At 45.9% G+C, this 14,946-nt stretch overlaps 1 protein-coding gene across 2 annotated transcripts in view; it reads right to left on the bottom strand.

The window, feature by feature from the left end:
* Positions 1 to 14,946, bottom strand: part of sptlc3 (serine palmitoyltransferase, long chain base subunit 3) — a 107,173-nt gene that overhangs the window by 66,748 nt on the left and 25,479 nt on the right. For both annotated transcript variants that reach the window (XM_067989456.1, XM_067989457.1), the window contains exons 3-4: positions 9,145 to 9,299; positions 5,779 to 5,927 (exon numbers count right to left, since the gene is read on the bottom strand). In XM_067989456.1, the coding sequence (XP_067845557.1) occupies positions 5,779 to 5,927; positions 9,145 to 9,299 (304 nt within the window). The remainder of the gene's footprint in view (positions 1 to 5,778; positions 5,928 to 9,144; positions 9,300 to 14,946) is intronic.

Here is a 14,946-nt window from a genome sequence, read left to right as displayed (position 1 = left end):
TTACATCTAAAAATTCCAACCCTGGAACTTGCAATTCAACCCATCACATGGGCACGAGGCTGACGACAGGATGGCTAGTTGGGAAATCCACTTACTTTGGAGCTGGTGAATCATTTGTGGCCCTTCCACTAAACTGTGTTTAGTCACGTAAACAGAGGGCTTTGAATATCTGTCCAGAAATTGGTGTAAAGGTCCCGTGATTTGGGCAGACAGCACAGGAAGGGGCCTGTTTATGCTGGATCTCCTCCTCTCGCTCCCCTCCCTCTGAAATAAATGACCAGATCATCTGTTTTAGGTGTGGGTTGAGGGATAAATGTTGACCAGGACACCAGGGGAACCCGCCCCCCCCCCCCCCCCCCCCCCCCCCGCTCTTCTTCGAAATAGTGCCACGCGATCTCTCCTGTCAGTCTGAGGGGGCAGACGGAGCCTCGGTTTAACGTCTTAACCGAAAGACGGCACCTCCGACAGTGCAGCACTCCCTCAGTACTGGCACTGGGAGTGTTAGCCTAGATTTTATACTCAAGTCCCCAGAGTGCATACTATTGTTTCTCTTTTTCGGGGGGAGGGGGTTGGGAGGAAGTACTTTAATGTTCCCTCCCGACCGTTGTCAGGTCTCTGCATCATTTTGCAAATCAGGAAGGCAGGCAGGTGACCTGCATCCGGACCTCTGAGGTTAGATTGTTTTCTTTTCACGATGTGGTGGGGTGGGGCACAGGGGAAAGAGGTGGCTAGAGGCTGCTTTAAGAACCAAGTAATAAAATAAAAATGCAGAACACATGGGAAGAACACTACGTTTTTTGCACCCACTAGTTCTTGCTATTAGGAGTTGTAGTCATGAGGAAAGATTAAGGAAGTTGCACTTGTTTTATTTGGAAAAGATTCAATTTCTCGAAGGTTTCATTCAAGATTGTGAAGATTGTGAAAGGCACTGAATAAGCTGATTCAAGCTTGCTGCTCACGGTCATGAAAGGTTCAAATACTAGGGGACACGAGTCAAAAATGAGGAAGTTAGGAGAAAGAAAGGAAGTCGGGTGGAACTGTTTATTTTACAGAAAGGGTAATAGGACTTTGGGAATAAGTTACCAAGTAAGGCCATTGAAGTAGATCAGGAGACAACTAGAAATGTTTGCGAAGAAAGAAGGAATTGAGGGAGATGGCGAGAACCTGTTGAGATGGAGCTCACACCTATTAGAAAGGACCAGGCTTGTTGGGTCCTTTCCTGTTCCTAAAAATCCATGTGTTCTTAGCTCAAATAAGTCACTGAAGAGGTAGCGTCCAATATAAAAATGCCAAATTAAAGCGTGGATGCAAATTGGACACCAAGACGTTAGTTTTTGTATGTGTCGCTCCATCCATCCAGCTCTCCCCCAACATGAGGAAAATGAATTAATCCAGGCTGTAGCAATTTAGTGGTTTGGTGAAATGAGCTTCTTGTGCTGCTGTCCTGGAGGCAGGCACCCTAAACGACAGGGGCTCATACCTGCAGGTACGAAGGTGTGTAAAAGCCTTGTTCTAAAAACAGGCCTTCCCAACTCTCTGGATTCCCACTAGAACTACAGCAAAACCCATATAAACAGACACTCCCAAAAAATAACAGACACCTGCAAAAAAAAAAACGGCCACTTATTGAGACCCAAATAACTTACGTGGTAAAATATACAAGAGGCACTCTGAAACCACAGACACTCGCAAATTACGAACTACGGACACAGCACTGGACGCGTAGGCTTTTGTGCAATGGGGAACTCTTTACCCACGATCCATAGCGACGGAGAAACTGCTCTATCTCAGGGCTCCTGTGAAGCACCTTGGGACGTTTTACTACGCCAAAGGCGCCATATAAATGCAAGTTGCGGTTGATTGAATGTTTGCACGGCTCTGTCCCAGGGATAGAGTGGTTTCTCTGCTGCAATGGATGCTGGGTAAAGAGCTCCCCATTCTACTGAAAATCTTTACAGTCCATCCAATGACTGTTTTGAAAATAAGGATGCCAGCAAAATGCCCGTCCCCAAGATGTCCGTAATTTCATTGTACTTCTCCTCTGCAAGGAGGAATCCGCATGTTCCAGTTTTTAAGTTACATCGAAACTACAGCACAGAAACAGGCCATTCGGCCCAACAGGCCCATGCCGGCGTTTATGCTCCACACGAGCCTCCTCCCACCCTACTTCATCTAATCCCATCAGCATATCCTTCTATTCCTTTCTCCCTCACGTGCTTATCTAGCTTCCCCTTAAATGCACCTGTGCTATTTTCCTCAACTACTCCTTGTGGTAGCGAGTTCCACATTCCAACCACTCTCTGGGTAAAGAAGTTTCTCCTGAATTCCCTATTGGATTTATGAGCGACTATTTTATATTTATGACCTCTAGCTTTGGACTGACCCACAAGTGGAAACATCCTTTCTACGTCTATCCTATCAAACCCTTTCATAATCTTAAAGACCTCTATCAGGTCACCCCTCAGCCTTCTCATTTCTAGAGAAAAGAGCCGCAGCCTGTTTAGCATTTCCTGTTAAGGATATCCTCTCAGTTCTGGTAGCATTGTTGTGAATCTTTTTTGCGCTGTGAAGTTACTTCAGGGCATTTTCAGCTTTGTCCCCAACTTTGGGAGAATGACATCGCCTTTCTGCAGTGCGTCACTGCCCCGTGTTTATAAACTCTGCCATGCCACCGCTGAACTTGTGACTCTTTGGAGGTCAATTAGCAGATTTACAAGATTTACTAGTGCCAACAACTGAGGAAATTGTAGCATATACTTGAGAATGCATTTCAAGGCTACAACTCACTCAATGAAGTCCTGATGAAATTGTACAAAACTTCAGACAACGTGCACAGAATTGCCACCGTTGCCTTTCCCAGGAATTTGTTAGCCTATTTAATATTGCGTTGGGATGGCACAGCAGTCAATGTCGTATTACCCTGAGCCTTCATCAAGAGGCTTCACATTTCTCAAGTTACTGGACTAGTAATCCAGAGGTTTGAACTAATAATCCCACTTAGGCGGTTTGCAAATTTGAATTCAGTTTTTAAAAAAATCTGGAAATAAAAAGCTGGCATCGGTAAAAAAAATGATCACGAGGCTGTCAGATTGTCATAAAAACCCAACTGGTTCATTAATGTCCTTTAGGGAAGGAAACCTGTTGCCCTCACCCAGTCTGACCTATATATGACTCCAGCCCCACACAACAACTTGCATTTATATAGCGCCTTTAACATAGTAAAACGTCCCAAGGTGCTTCACAGGAGCGATTATCAAACAAAATCTGACACCAAGCCACATAAGGAGATATTAGGACAGGTGACCAAAAGCTTGGTCAAAGAGGTAGGTTTTAAGGAGCGTCCGAAAGGAGGAGGGAGAGGTAGAGAGGCGGAGAGGTTTAGGGAGGGAATTCCAGAGCTTAGGACCTAGGCAGCTGAAGGCACGGCCGCAAATGGTGGAGCGATGAAAATCGGGGCTGCGCAAGAGGCCAGAATTGGAGGAGCGCAGAGATCTCGGAGGTTAAAAAAAAATTCATTCTGGGGATAAGGGTTAGGGCCATTTAGGAGTGAGATGAGGAGGAATTTCTTCACTGAGGGTTGTGAATCTTTGGAATTCTCTATCCCAGAGGGCTGTGGATGCCGAGTCGTTGAGTATATTCAAGGCTGAAATCGATGGATTTTTGGAATCTAAGGGAATCAAGGGATATGGGGATCGGGCGGGAAAGTGGAGTTGAGGTCGAAGGTCAGCCATGATCTTAATGAATGGCGGAGCAAGCTGGGGGGGGCCGTATGGCCTACTCCCGTTCCTATTTCTCATGTTCCTATGGATGTGGTCGTCGCTGACAAGACGACACTTATTGACCATCCCTTGTTGACATGAGGTGATGGTACAATTGAGTGACTTGCTAGGCCACTTCGGAGGCAGTTAAGAGTCAATCACATTGATGTGATTCTCATCCTTGTCGTCAAATCCCTCCATGGCCTCGCCCCTCCCTTTTTCTGTAACCTCTTCCAGTCCTACAACGCTCTGAGCTCTCTGCGCTCCTTCATTTCTGGCCTCTTGCACATCCCTGATTTTAATCACTCCACCATTGGCGGCCGTGCCTTCAGCTGCCTGGACCCTAAGCTCTGGAACTCCCTCCCTAAACCTCTCCGCCTCTCTCTCCTCCTTTAAGACGCTCCTTAAAACCTACCTCTTTGACCAAGCTTTTGGTCACCTGTCTTATTATCTCCTTGTGTGGTTTTGTGTCAAATTTTGTTTGATAATCGCTCCTGTGAAGCGCCTTGGGACGTTTTACTACTTTAAAAGGTGCTATATAAATGCAAGCTGTTGTTGAATGCAGTTCTTTCTGAAATGTTTGGAGAACGCGGGGGCTCCCATGCCCGCTCGGAAAACATTTATATTTTACAGCTGGGAGCAGAGCTCTGAACGTGTTGGTAAACACGACTGCGGCAAAACTCTCTTCTGACCCAGCCAGGCCGCATAACTAAGGTGCTGTCACTACTGGTACCAGTAGAGAGAAACAATGGCCCAGAATTTGCTATCAAAATAACAGTGAGACTAATGGCACTCACCATTATTTATGCGCAAATGGTGCAGCAACTTCAGGCGAGGAGCAGATGTGCGGTTAAATCGGAAATCCAGAAGTTGCTGTCCGAGATGCACCGCTCTGCCGTTAGCTTCGCGAAAACGGCATCTCGCTGGCTGACTCACCATTGAAATGCGTGAAGTTGCTGTATTTGCGCAGTAGATACGGACAAAACTCGCCACAGAAAGTTAAGTCAAATCATTTCAAGTATAAGTACCCTTTTAACGATGTGATAACTGTTAATTACTGCCAGTCAACCTCTTTGGCACTAAAAATTAACTATTACAAGTGTGGAGTCTCATTCCTTCAGGTGTTAATTGTTGCTGGAAATCTTTAAAATGCAAAAAATTTACTTTTCCTTTCTGTCTCTTTTTTTCTCTCTCTCTTAATCCAATCTTTCTTTCCCTCTCTTTGTTTCTCTTTCTGTACCTGATTTGATATTGAATTCACCCACTCTAATTTACACTTCCTTCTCAGTCCTTGCGCTGTTAATTTCACAATCCTTCAATCTGATTGATTAAGGAGATACCCAGTCCCTCGCCCTGTTCACCCAGGTCCCAGATGCCCTGTGTCCCTCGCTGCGACGTTATCAGCTCGCACTTTCGGCAACTGTTAGATGCCCTATCACAGCAAAATATGGCCCAATATTAATTGTTTTGGGACAAAACTACATATGTAGGACAGAAAAAAAGTTAAAATCACATAATAATGATGACATTAGACCTGAAGGGCAAACATATGATCACATGACAAGCAGTGGTGTCTAACCATTTGCCATGGAATATTTATTGCTTTATCCCCTATGACGCACAGTATACAACGACATCAACATACCCATTTTAACCACAAGAACCAATCCACTTCCTGCCGCCATGCCATATTAAACATAAAATTGCTACGGTTTAAAGGTACATTTTATAACAGCAAAAACAAGAGTGGCTTGCAAAAAGTAAAAATGTTTCCAATAATTGACGACTGATTAAAATAAAGTGCAATTAAAATAAAGTGCATTCTCTTTAGCTGCCTGAACTTGTAGATCAGAGTTAAGAGGGAAGCAAAGTGAAGGGCAGTTATCAACAAATGTCACGCACATTTTTAAAACGCAGTCAATGTGTAACAGAAGTGCAATCATTTGACTTAGGCTTTTCACCCAGTTACTACCGCAGCCACGGTAAATATTTGCTCACCCACTCACAGACTGTTACATACCCATTTCCTGCCTTGTGCTGCACACCCCTGCTCCGTATGTCATTGTTACTTCTGCCACATATTTCAAGGATTCCCCTTTGTTTTCAGCGAAGCCCAGGTAGTTATAGGAGCCCATGTTAATGACATCTTTAAGTACTTTTCCCGTGTATCTGCGTGAAGTCAACGACCAATATTAAAATTGCAGTACAAGCATCCCGTATTATTCTGCGGCAAACACAACTTTTATCGGGCTGTTCACCCCCATCTGATAAACACGTAGTGACCTTCATAAATGTTATAGCCATCGACTGTAGATTAACCACACGGACCACACAGTCCATTAGCCCCTGGCTCGACAGCTGCTGCCAACAAAAAACATTGACTCAAAAGTGAACACAAAGACCCCCCTACTGCCTAGTACGGAAAGCCTGTGGCTCAGTGGGCAGCAGTCTCGCCTCTGAGTCAGAAGGTTGTGGGTTCAAATCCCACTCCAGGGACTTGAGCACAAAATCCAGGCTGATACTCCAGTGCAGCGCTGAGGGAGTGCTGCACTGTCGGAGGTGCAGATAGGATTCGGTGAAATAGGTTGGGAGGAGGCTTGTGTGGAGCACGAATACCGGCACGGACCAGTTGAGCCAAAAGGCCCGTTTTTGTGCTGTAGATGCCAGGTAATCCATCGGTGCGTTACCAGGTCATACAGACCATAATGCCCCCGGTTTAATCTCTGTTGAGTTGTCCGATTTCAGCTGGGCAGCTATTGGGATGCTACAACTGTCCTCGAGTGCCCTCGAGCTAGGGTGGGAGAGAATAAATTGGCCGCGGTTGCACAAGTGCTATCCACTGACTCCCGCTGCCTGGGAAATGCACACGGACAGGATCGGGATCAGCTGTGATTCCCACCACAGTCGAATAACCCGTCCTCACTCACCATCTAGGCCAGGGGTACTCAATAAATTTTGGTCGGAGGCCACAATCCCAAGCAGACTGGCTCGAGTGCTGCTTTAGGGGTTGTCAAGACTGGCCTTGTGGGCATTATGGCCCCGACATATTTACTGGCGGGGGGTGGGGGGAGGGTTGAAAATGACCGGGGAAGCCTGGAAAGGCCTGGCGAGAGGGAGGGAGGGAACACCAGCGGCAGGAGGCCGCAGCCGAGGACCCTCGAGGTCGGGGGATATCGGCGATCGCTGGTGAAATGCACAGCAGGTCCATCAGCATTAGAAAAGATAACGTTCCAGAGCAGTTCTCAGGTGAGGTCTACATCCTTTTCAGATTCTGACAGACCTGCTGTGTTCTTCCAGCATTTCATGCTTTGGTTTCTCGCTGTGCGTTCTGCCTTTTTTATTCACTCTGTCTTTGCTCCACTCTTATTTCCAATTTTTTTTGCTCGACTATTTCTCCTCCAGGCAATTTTCCCCGTCGCTCTCTTTCCTTCCGCTCGGTGTTCCGCCTATTTTTGCTTTTCCGTCTACAAATAATTTCCACAGAAAATTCCTTTCTTCTTTTAATAAACTGTCCTTTATGATGACCGTCACTTATGAAGCAAGGTACATTTCTCCCAATTTAAATTGGCCATCCTTTCTGTACTGGTAATGAGCAGCGGACGAACCTCTTTGTTTTTATGCCCCCGGGAAAACTCTCTTTTTTTAAAAAAAAATTATGAAAAAGTAGATTATCAGACATCGGAATCTTTGGAGATTTTTTTCCCCCCAGTGGAATATAAAGATTCGCTCGCATATACAAAGGAAAACGGACTGAAGGGGAAAAACTACTTGGGCAGCTTGAAAAAAAAAACCCGACAGCGGTCGCAGCATTTAATTATCAGATGGCCAAAAGTTGCTCAGAGTGACTCCTTCGGGTATTGTCATTCTCTCGCCTCAACCTATTTCCGGTTTATAGCGGGGGCGGGAACGGCGCACCGTTCTTCAATTGACAAACGTAACACTTGAGAGGAGGCACCGGGAACGGGAAGAGAACGAGCGCGCAAGTGGCCGTCAGAACTGAGCCGGGGCGGTGGGGAACGGGGGCTCAGCGCGACTCAGAATCAACAACGTGCAGACAACTTTCAGCGAGGATTACTGTCTGGCGGGAGGTTGGTCTGATTTTTTTCTTTTTGCCCCCCCCTCGATAGCCCGAAGGCTAATGTTAACGCGCTGGCTCGGAGCAGCAGGTACGAGGGAGTGAACTTTCCAGGTCTGCACGGCTCAGCGACGCAATGTACTGCATTTTCCAACGATCGCCTCGTCAATAAACTTGCATTTGCCAATTTTTGCAAAAAGTTTGTATTTCCACCCCCCCCACCCCCAAACTGACATCACAAATTAGGCCGTTTATTTCAAGTTAATCAGCAGGATTTGAGAATCCAAAGCAACAGCAGGTCATTGAGCTCACTGAGTATTGCAACAGCACATTAGCATATACATTAGGTTTAAAATTCCTAACATACTATGAATTAAGGAATGGTCTCAATTCTGTCCTTTTGCAGATGTGCCATGCGAGGAGGCATGTTTGCTGAAATTGAAGAGTAAATGGAGCGAAAATTAAAATCCACCATAACTTCAGTCACAGGGGATGGAGGAATGGTGGCAGATTTCCGCTGGTCACATTATGTGTTAACAACATAGACATCGCGAGAAGCGGCTGGAAAGCTTTAAGATTTTAACAAGTTTTCCAAGGAGGTCCTGCACACTTTCGACAATGTTGTATTCGAATATGTGGTGTGACTAGTTCTGTTTGCTTGCCCTCCCCCTCTCGAGTATGGATGGCCATTTTGTTTGGAACCAGTGGGTGGCACTGCCTTCACTAAAGGTTATTTCACTTGTGTTGACTGGGCATTTGCTGAGAAATAAAGAACTTGCATTTGTATAGCGCCTTTCACAACTTCAGGACGGCCTAACGAGCTTTACAGCCATTGAAGTGCAGTCACTGTTGGAACGTAGGGAAACTCAGCAGCCAATTTGCACACGGCAAGGTCCCACAAACACCAAATAATCTGTTTTGGTGATGTTAGTTGAGGCATAAATATTGGCCATTGACACCGGGGAGAACTCCCCTGCTCTTCTTCGAAATAGCACCATGGCATCTGTCACAGCCACCCGAGGAGGCAGACGTGGCCTAGGTTTAATATCTCATCCGAAAGCACTCCCTTGGTACTGCACTGGGAGTGCCGGTACTGGATTATGTACTCAAGTCTCTGGAGTGGGGGGGGGACTTGAACCCACAAACTTCTAGCTCAAGAGGCGAGAGGGTTTGCCCACTGAACCACTGCCTGTTATCTGGGGCGCAGGCTCCAGCTGAAGCTGTGAAAAGGTCACGCTCTGTTAAATTAAGTGCCCAATTATAAATCCAAACAGATATAAAGGTTGGAAGCCCCTGTCCTTCACACTGTACCTGAAAGTCCAGTTGTAGTCATCAGTGACCCGCTCCACCAAGTCAAACGTGGGCCCAGGCACACTGCAGATTGGCCGGTTCCAGTTATCGCGCACTCTCATGTACAGGTTTCTTTTGTAGAAATTTTCAAAGTCTTGGTAAAGTGGCACAAAATCCTACATTGTGAAACATCAAATGATAAATTTTACAGCAATCAACAACAGCACCAACTTGCATCTATATCGAGTTACACCGAAGCTACAGTACAGAAATAGGCCATTTGCTCCAAATGGTCTATACCGGCGTTTATACTCCACACGAGCCTCCTCCCTCCCTACTTCATCTAACCCTATCAGGATACCCTTCTATCCCTTGCTCCCCCATGTGCTTATCTAGCTTCCCCTTAAATGCAACTATGCTATTTGCCTCAACTATTCCTTGTGGTAGCTCGTTCCACATTATCGTTTTTTGGGTAAAGTAGTTTCTCCTGAATACCCTATTGGATTTATTAGCAACTATTTTATACCTCTAGCTTTGGGCTCCCCCACAAGTGGAAACATCATCTCTACATCTACCCTATCAAACCCTCTCATAATCTTAAAGACCTCAATCAGGTCACCGCTCAGCCTTCTCTTTTCTAGAGAAAAGAGCCCCAGCCTGTTCAGCCTTTCCTGATAAGGATATCCTCTCAGTTCTGATATCATCTTTGTGAATCTTTTTTGCACCCTCACCAATGTCTTTATAGCCTTTCTACAATACGGAGACCAGAACTGTGCACAATACTCCAAGTGTGGTCTAAGTACATAGACAACAAAGGAGGGGATGACAAAAGGGAATACGAAGAGGTTAGGAAAGAAGTTTAAAAAAACAATTAGGGAAGCAAAGAGGAACTACGAGATTAAATTATCAAGGAATCTAAAAAGAAATAGTAAAGTATTCTACAGACACATAGATAAGAAAAGAAAAATCAGAATAGAGATAGAGCCACTAAGGGATGCACAAGATAAACTCACAGGTAATGACAGCGAAATGGCAGAAATATTGAATAGTTACTTTGCCCCCATATTTACCAGGGAGACTAACAAGGCGGGCAGGACATTAGAAGAAGGGATCGAAAAAGATATTAAAACATTTAAGATAGAAAGGGGAGAGATAATTGATAAATTAATCAAACTAAGGGAGGATAAGACCCCCTGGTCCGGATGGATTGCATCTGCGAATATTAAAAAAAGTTAGGGAGGAGATAGCAGAGGCATTATTACATATATATAAAAATTCATTAGAAGAGAATAGTGCCAGAGGACTGGTGGACAGCTAATGTTATTCCTATACTTAAAAAGGGAGATAAAGTCCAGGGAACTGTGCCTTTAACGTAATAAAACGTCCCAAGGTGCTTCGCAGGAGCGGTTATCAAACAAAATTTGACACCGAGCCACATAAGGAGATATTCGGACAGGTGACCAAAAGCTTGGTCGAAGAGGTAGGTTTTAAGGGGCATCTTAAAGGAGGAGGGAGGGGTAGAGAGGCAAAGAGGTTTAGGGGGGGGAAGTTCCAGAGCTTAGGGCCTAGGCAGCTGAAGGCACGGCCGCCAGTGGTGGAGCGATTAAAACGGGGGACGCACAAGGCCAGAATTGGAGGAGCGCAGAGATCTCGAAGGGTTACAGTGCGGCAAGAGGATACGGAGATAGGGAGATGAAGTAAAATCACTGTGCATTAAAAATTCTTTTGAGGAATCACGTTCCAAATCCTCAGCACCACCGAACAGCCAGCTGGCCTCTAGTGCCGACACAGCCTACGACCAAATGTACACGGAGCTGGAAGCAAGCAGAACACAAACTGCAAAGAGGCATTCAAATTCGAGATCCGGAAATGGCTCTCCATCACCTTTGCTCGCTTTGATTTGATGCCACAGGCAAACCTCAATTGAGTCATCTTGAAATGGAGATTTATCGGGAGTGCCTCAGGCTTGCCCATTCCGGCCCAGAGATCGTTCACCAATTTCTAGGCCATTACGTCGCCGCGGGGGGGGGGGGCGGGGCAATGAAACTTTGAAAACAAAATTTTAAAACCCCATTAATTGGCCCCCTGACATTGGGATCGCATCAGAGCTCAGCGTGTTTCTTTTCTCTCTAAAGGAGGTGACGCACGGAAAGTAAGCTATTTGTAAATCTCCTGTTACACCTTTAGCATTTTGCCCAGTAACACAGTCCCTGCGGCAGCTTTATGCTGATGATGCAACGAATGTCATAAATTCCTTTGTTACTGTTTCAATATTTTTAATTACAAAATAATTCTATTTGAAATATTGAGATGCTGACTTTTTCTCTTGCACGATTTTAAAAAAATAGTTGGCTACGAAAGCTGCTGCTGGAAATAAGTGACGTCTGTGGGTAATTGGTATATATACCAAGTACGCAAGTCAAGTGCAGACATGAGGGCAGCTGAGAGCGTACCTTCAAGCACACAGTGTAATTACCGTGTGAGAGAGAGGGATAGGGGGCCGAGGGATGTGAGGGAGAGCAGGCAAGGGCCTATCTATCCCAGTGCCAGCATTCTGCATGTGTCCACTGTGGATTTAGTACTTATACGATGCTTTTGCTCTGCAACACAGCTCTCTCCTGTTTACATTTCCCACCCGGTGCCCTCCTCCATCGGAGCCCAGGCAGAAAGTGGAGTCCCAAGTATGTGCGGTCGCCTGCTGCAAATCGATGATTAGAGTGCAGCCAAGGGCGGGAGAACCAGCGTGGGTGCCATCACCTGTATTCTTTGCAGAACTCGGGGTGAATTGACGCTGCTTGAAAGCACAATAATTAAAAATAAGACACACACACGCCTACTTGCTGGCTGATCCATGTCTATACCTGATCCTTGAGCAATGCAGTCTCTGCGTGGGACTACGGAATGTATCCAATAAGCTTAACTTCTAAATTCCCACCTCCAGTATCGAAAAAAAAAGAGACTTGGCACTCCTCCTGCTTTCCAGAAATTTAAACGACATTCCATTCGAGTGACGGTACATAAAATTGCGCTACACTGATGTCGAAGGGGAAGAATAGGGAACCATCTTTTTCGCAGGTATGATCTTTAACATGAGAGCGTTTAACACAATTGAGGCCATAGCCTGCAAAGAAGATAATAGAATCGTAGAATGGTACAGCACAGAAAGAGGCCATTCGGCCCTTCGTTCCTGTGCCGGCTCTTTGAAAGAGCTATCCAATTAGACCCACTCCCCTGCCCTTTTCCCTGCAAAGTTTTCTCCTTCAAGTATTTATCCAATTCTCTTTTGAAAGTTATTATTGAATCTGCTTCCACCGCCCTTTCAGGCAGTGCATTCCAGATCAGAACAACTCGCTGCGTAAAAATAATTCTCCTCATCTCCCCTCTGGTTCTTTTGTCAATTACCCTTAAAGATGCAGAGAAATTTCACACACATAGAAATAACTTACAGAAATTAAACTATTCTTCCTATCATATAGTTTGGGGTATTGTCCAGTTGAAAACTTTTTTTTTCAATTTCCCGTAGATTGAAAGGATCTTTATGATTTGAGAGCCATAATACACTGGGTCATTGGGTTCAAGGCACATCACTGCAGCAAACCAGAAATTCAACATTTCTACCTTGTTCAGACACAGAATCTTCCGTGTTAATCACAAGATAAATACAGGCAAGGAAAGCATTCTCTCTAGAAAGTACAACTCACAGTCCCTCCCATCATAGCAGCCAAAAGGCTTCTACTCCCATATCTGAAGACATTTCCCCCCCCGAGTATTGATTACTTCTTGCGCGAGGAATCGTTCCTGTCATCAGTCATGAAATCGCACTTCATCAATTAGAGCCTCTTGTCCTACTACTGACATGGCTCACCTTGAAGCAGTCTCTCTTGAAGGGAGTTTGTAAGTACTTACTAGAGGCCAGACACTCCCCCTGCCCAACTCCTCTAGTAGCTGGTTTCTAGGAACCTCTGGATGCCTCTTCCTGCTGCACTGTGCAGAGAATCTTAGGCAGGTCTAATTTCTATCAAAACGTATGCCGGCTTAAGGCACCACCCTCCAACAACAACTTGCATTTATATAGCGCCTTTAACGTAGTAAAACGTCCCAAGGTGCTTCACAGGAGCGATGAAACAAAATTTGACACCGAGCCACGTAAGGAGATATTAGGACAGGTGACCAAAAGCTTGGTCAAAGAGGTAGGTTTTAAGGAACATCTTAAAAGGAGGAGAGAGAGGTAGAGAGGGTTAGGGAGGGAATTCCAGAGCTTAGGGCCTAGGCAGCTGAAGGCACGGCCGCCAAGGGTGGAATGATTAAAATCGGGAATGCGCAAGAGGCAAGAATTGGGAGGAGCTCAGAGGTCTTAGAGGGTTCTAGGGCTGGAGGAGGTTACAGAGATAGGGAGGGGTGAGGCCATGGAGGGATTTGACAACAAGGTCGACAATTTTATAACCGAAGCATTCCTGGACCGGGAGCCAGTGGAGGTCAGCGAGCACAGGGGGTGATGGGTGAACGGGACTTGGTGAGAGTTAGGTTACGGGCAGCAGAACTTTGGACGAGCACAAGTTTACGGAGGGTGGAAGGTGGGAGGCCGGACAGGAGAGCATTGGAATAGTCAAGTCTAGAGGTAACAAAGGCATGGATGAAAGTTTCAGCAGATGATAACAGGGTTTTATTTTTGTACTGGTCATTCCCGACATGATATATTCAAGCTCTTTGCTGTGCTATTATTTGGAGTTATCATGCCTGGGAGAAAATTGAAAAAAAGAGGGAATGCCTCGCGGATCCCCCTCATATACCTCCTAACAGTTGACACAGCATCTTTCATCAGATTTGCTGCAGGGTACATAGAAAACAAGATGGGAAAGGAGAGAAAATATTGAATTCATGAAACACAATAGCTTGGAGTTTCCTCCTTGGGCGCAATCTAGAATCTGCACCTGGAATTGCCCCCATTTTGCTGACGTCAAGTTACATCCAAGTATCCTCCCAATCTTATTAGAATACACCCAAATTTAAAGTGGGCGTAAATGGGCATATATCAGTGTAAACAATCGGGACCCTGGGAAACCCGACCCACAACTGTTAAATCCAAATGGCTGCCACAGAACGTCATTAACATATTATAATGACCGACCCGCCTCTCGAGAGCAGGTTACTCGCCCCCACCACCAACCACGCCCGCCCCCCCCCACCCACCCACCCCCCCATGCCCGCCCTCCCACCCCCACCCACCCCACCCCGCCCACGCCCCCCACCACCAACCATGCCCGCCCCCACCACCGCCCACCCCCACCCGCACCCCCCCCACCCCCCCCACCCCACCCCCACACCCCCCCAAAAACGGAAGTAGGGTTGGGTTTCCCATTTTTCTTTACAATTTAACCCCCCACCCACCCACCCGCCTGTCCTGAGGGGTTAAAATTCCCCTCAGACTGTCCAATGCTGCTCACTGACACGGTGAACATGGGGCTCCATTCGTTCTGTACAAAATGCTTTCTTTGTGTACACAGTGGGAGCTGTTATACGGCCACCTAATGTAGACTAGATTGTACAAAATTGGTTGGCAAGTTTGCCAGTCTGGAGTCAAGAGTCTTTATGTTCCAGAGTGCTTGGCTTTATATAGGATAGTGGTGTACCGGTGTATCCTACATTAAAATCTGCACACTAAGGTTTAGGCACTGTTAAACTATTCATCCTCTCTTCTATTCATGCTCCCTGTGACAGCCTAAACTCTAGATTACTTGAACTCTTTACACTTTGCTCTTGAAATCAGATAGTGATCAATAATGTCAGAGGAAGTACTGGATTTTATTACAGTATCAGTAACCA

Source organism: Heptranchias perlo, chromosome 8 (assembly GCF_035084215.1).
Source record: "Heptranchias perlo isolate sHepPer1 chromosome 8, sHepPer1.hap1, whole genome shotgun sequence".
NCBI classification, from domain to species: Eukaryota; Metazoa; Chordata; class Chondrichthyes; order Hexanchiformes; family Hexanchidae; genus Heptranchias; species Heptranchias perlo.
The sequence above is the reverse complement of the archived record's forward strand: the minus strand, read 5'-3'. Positions and strand labels throughout refer to the sequence as shown.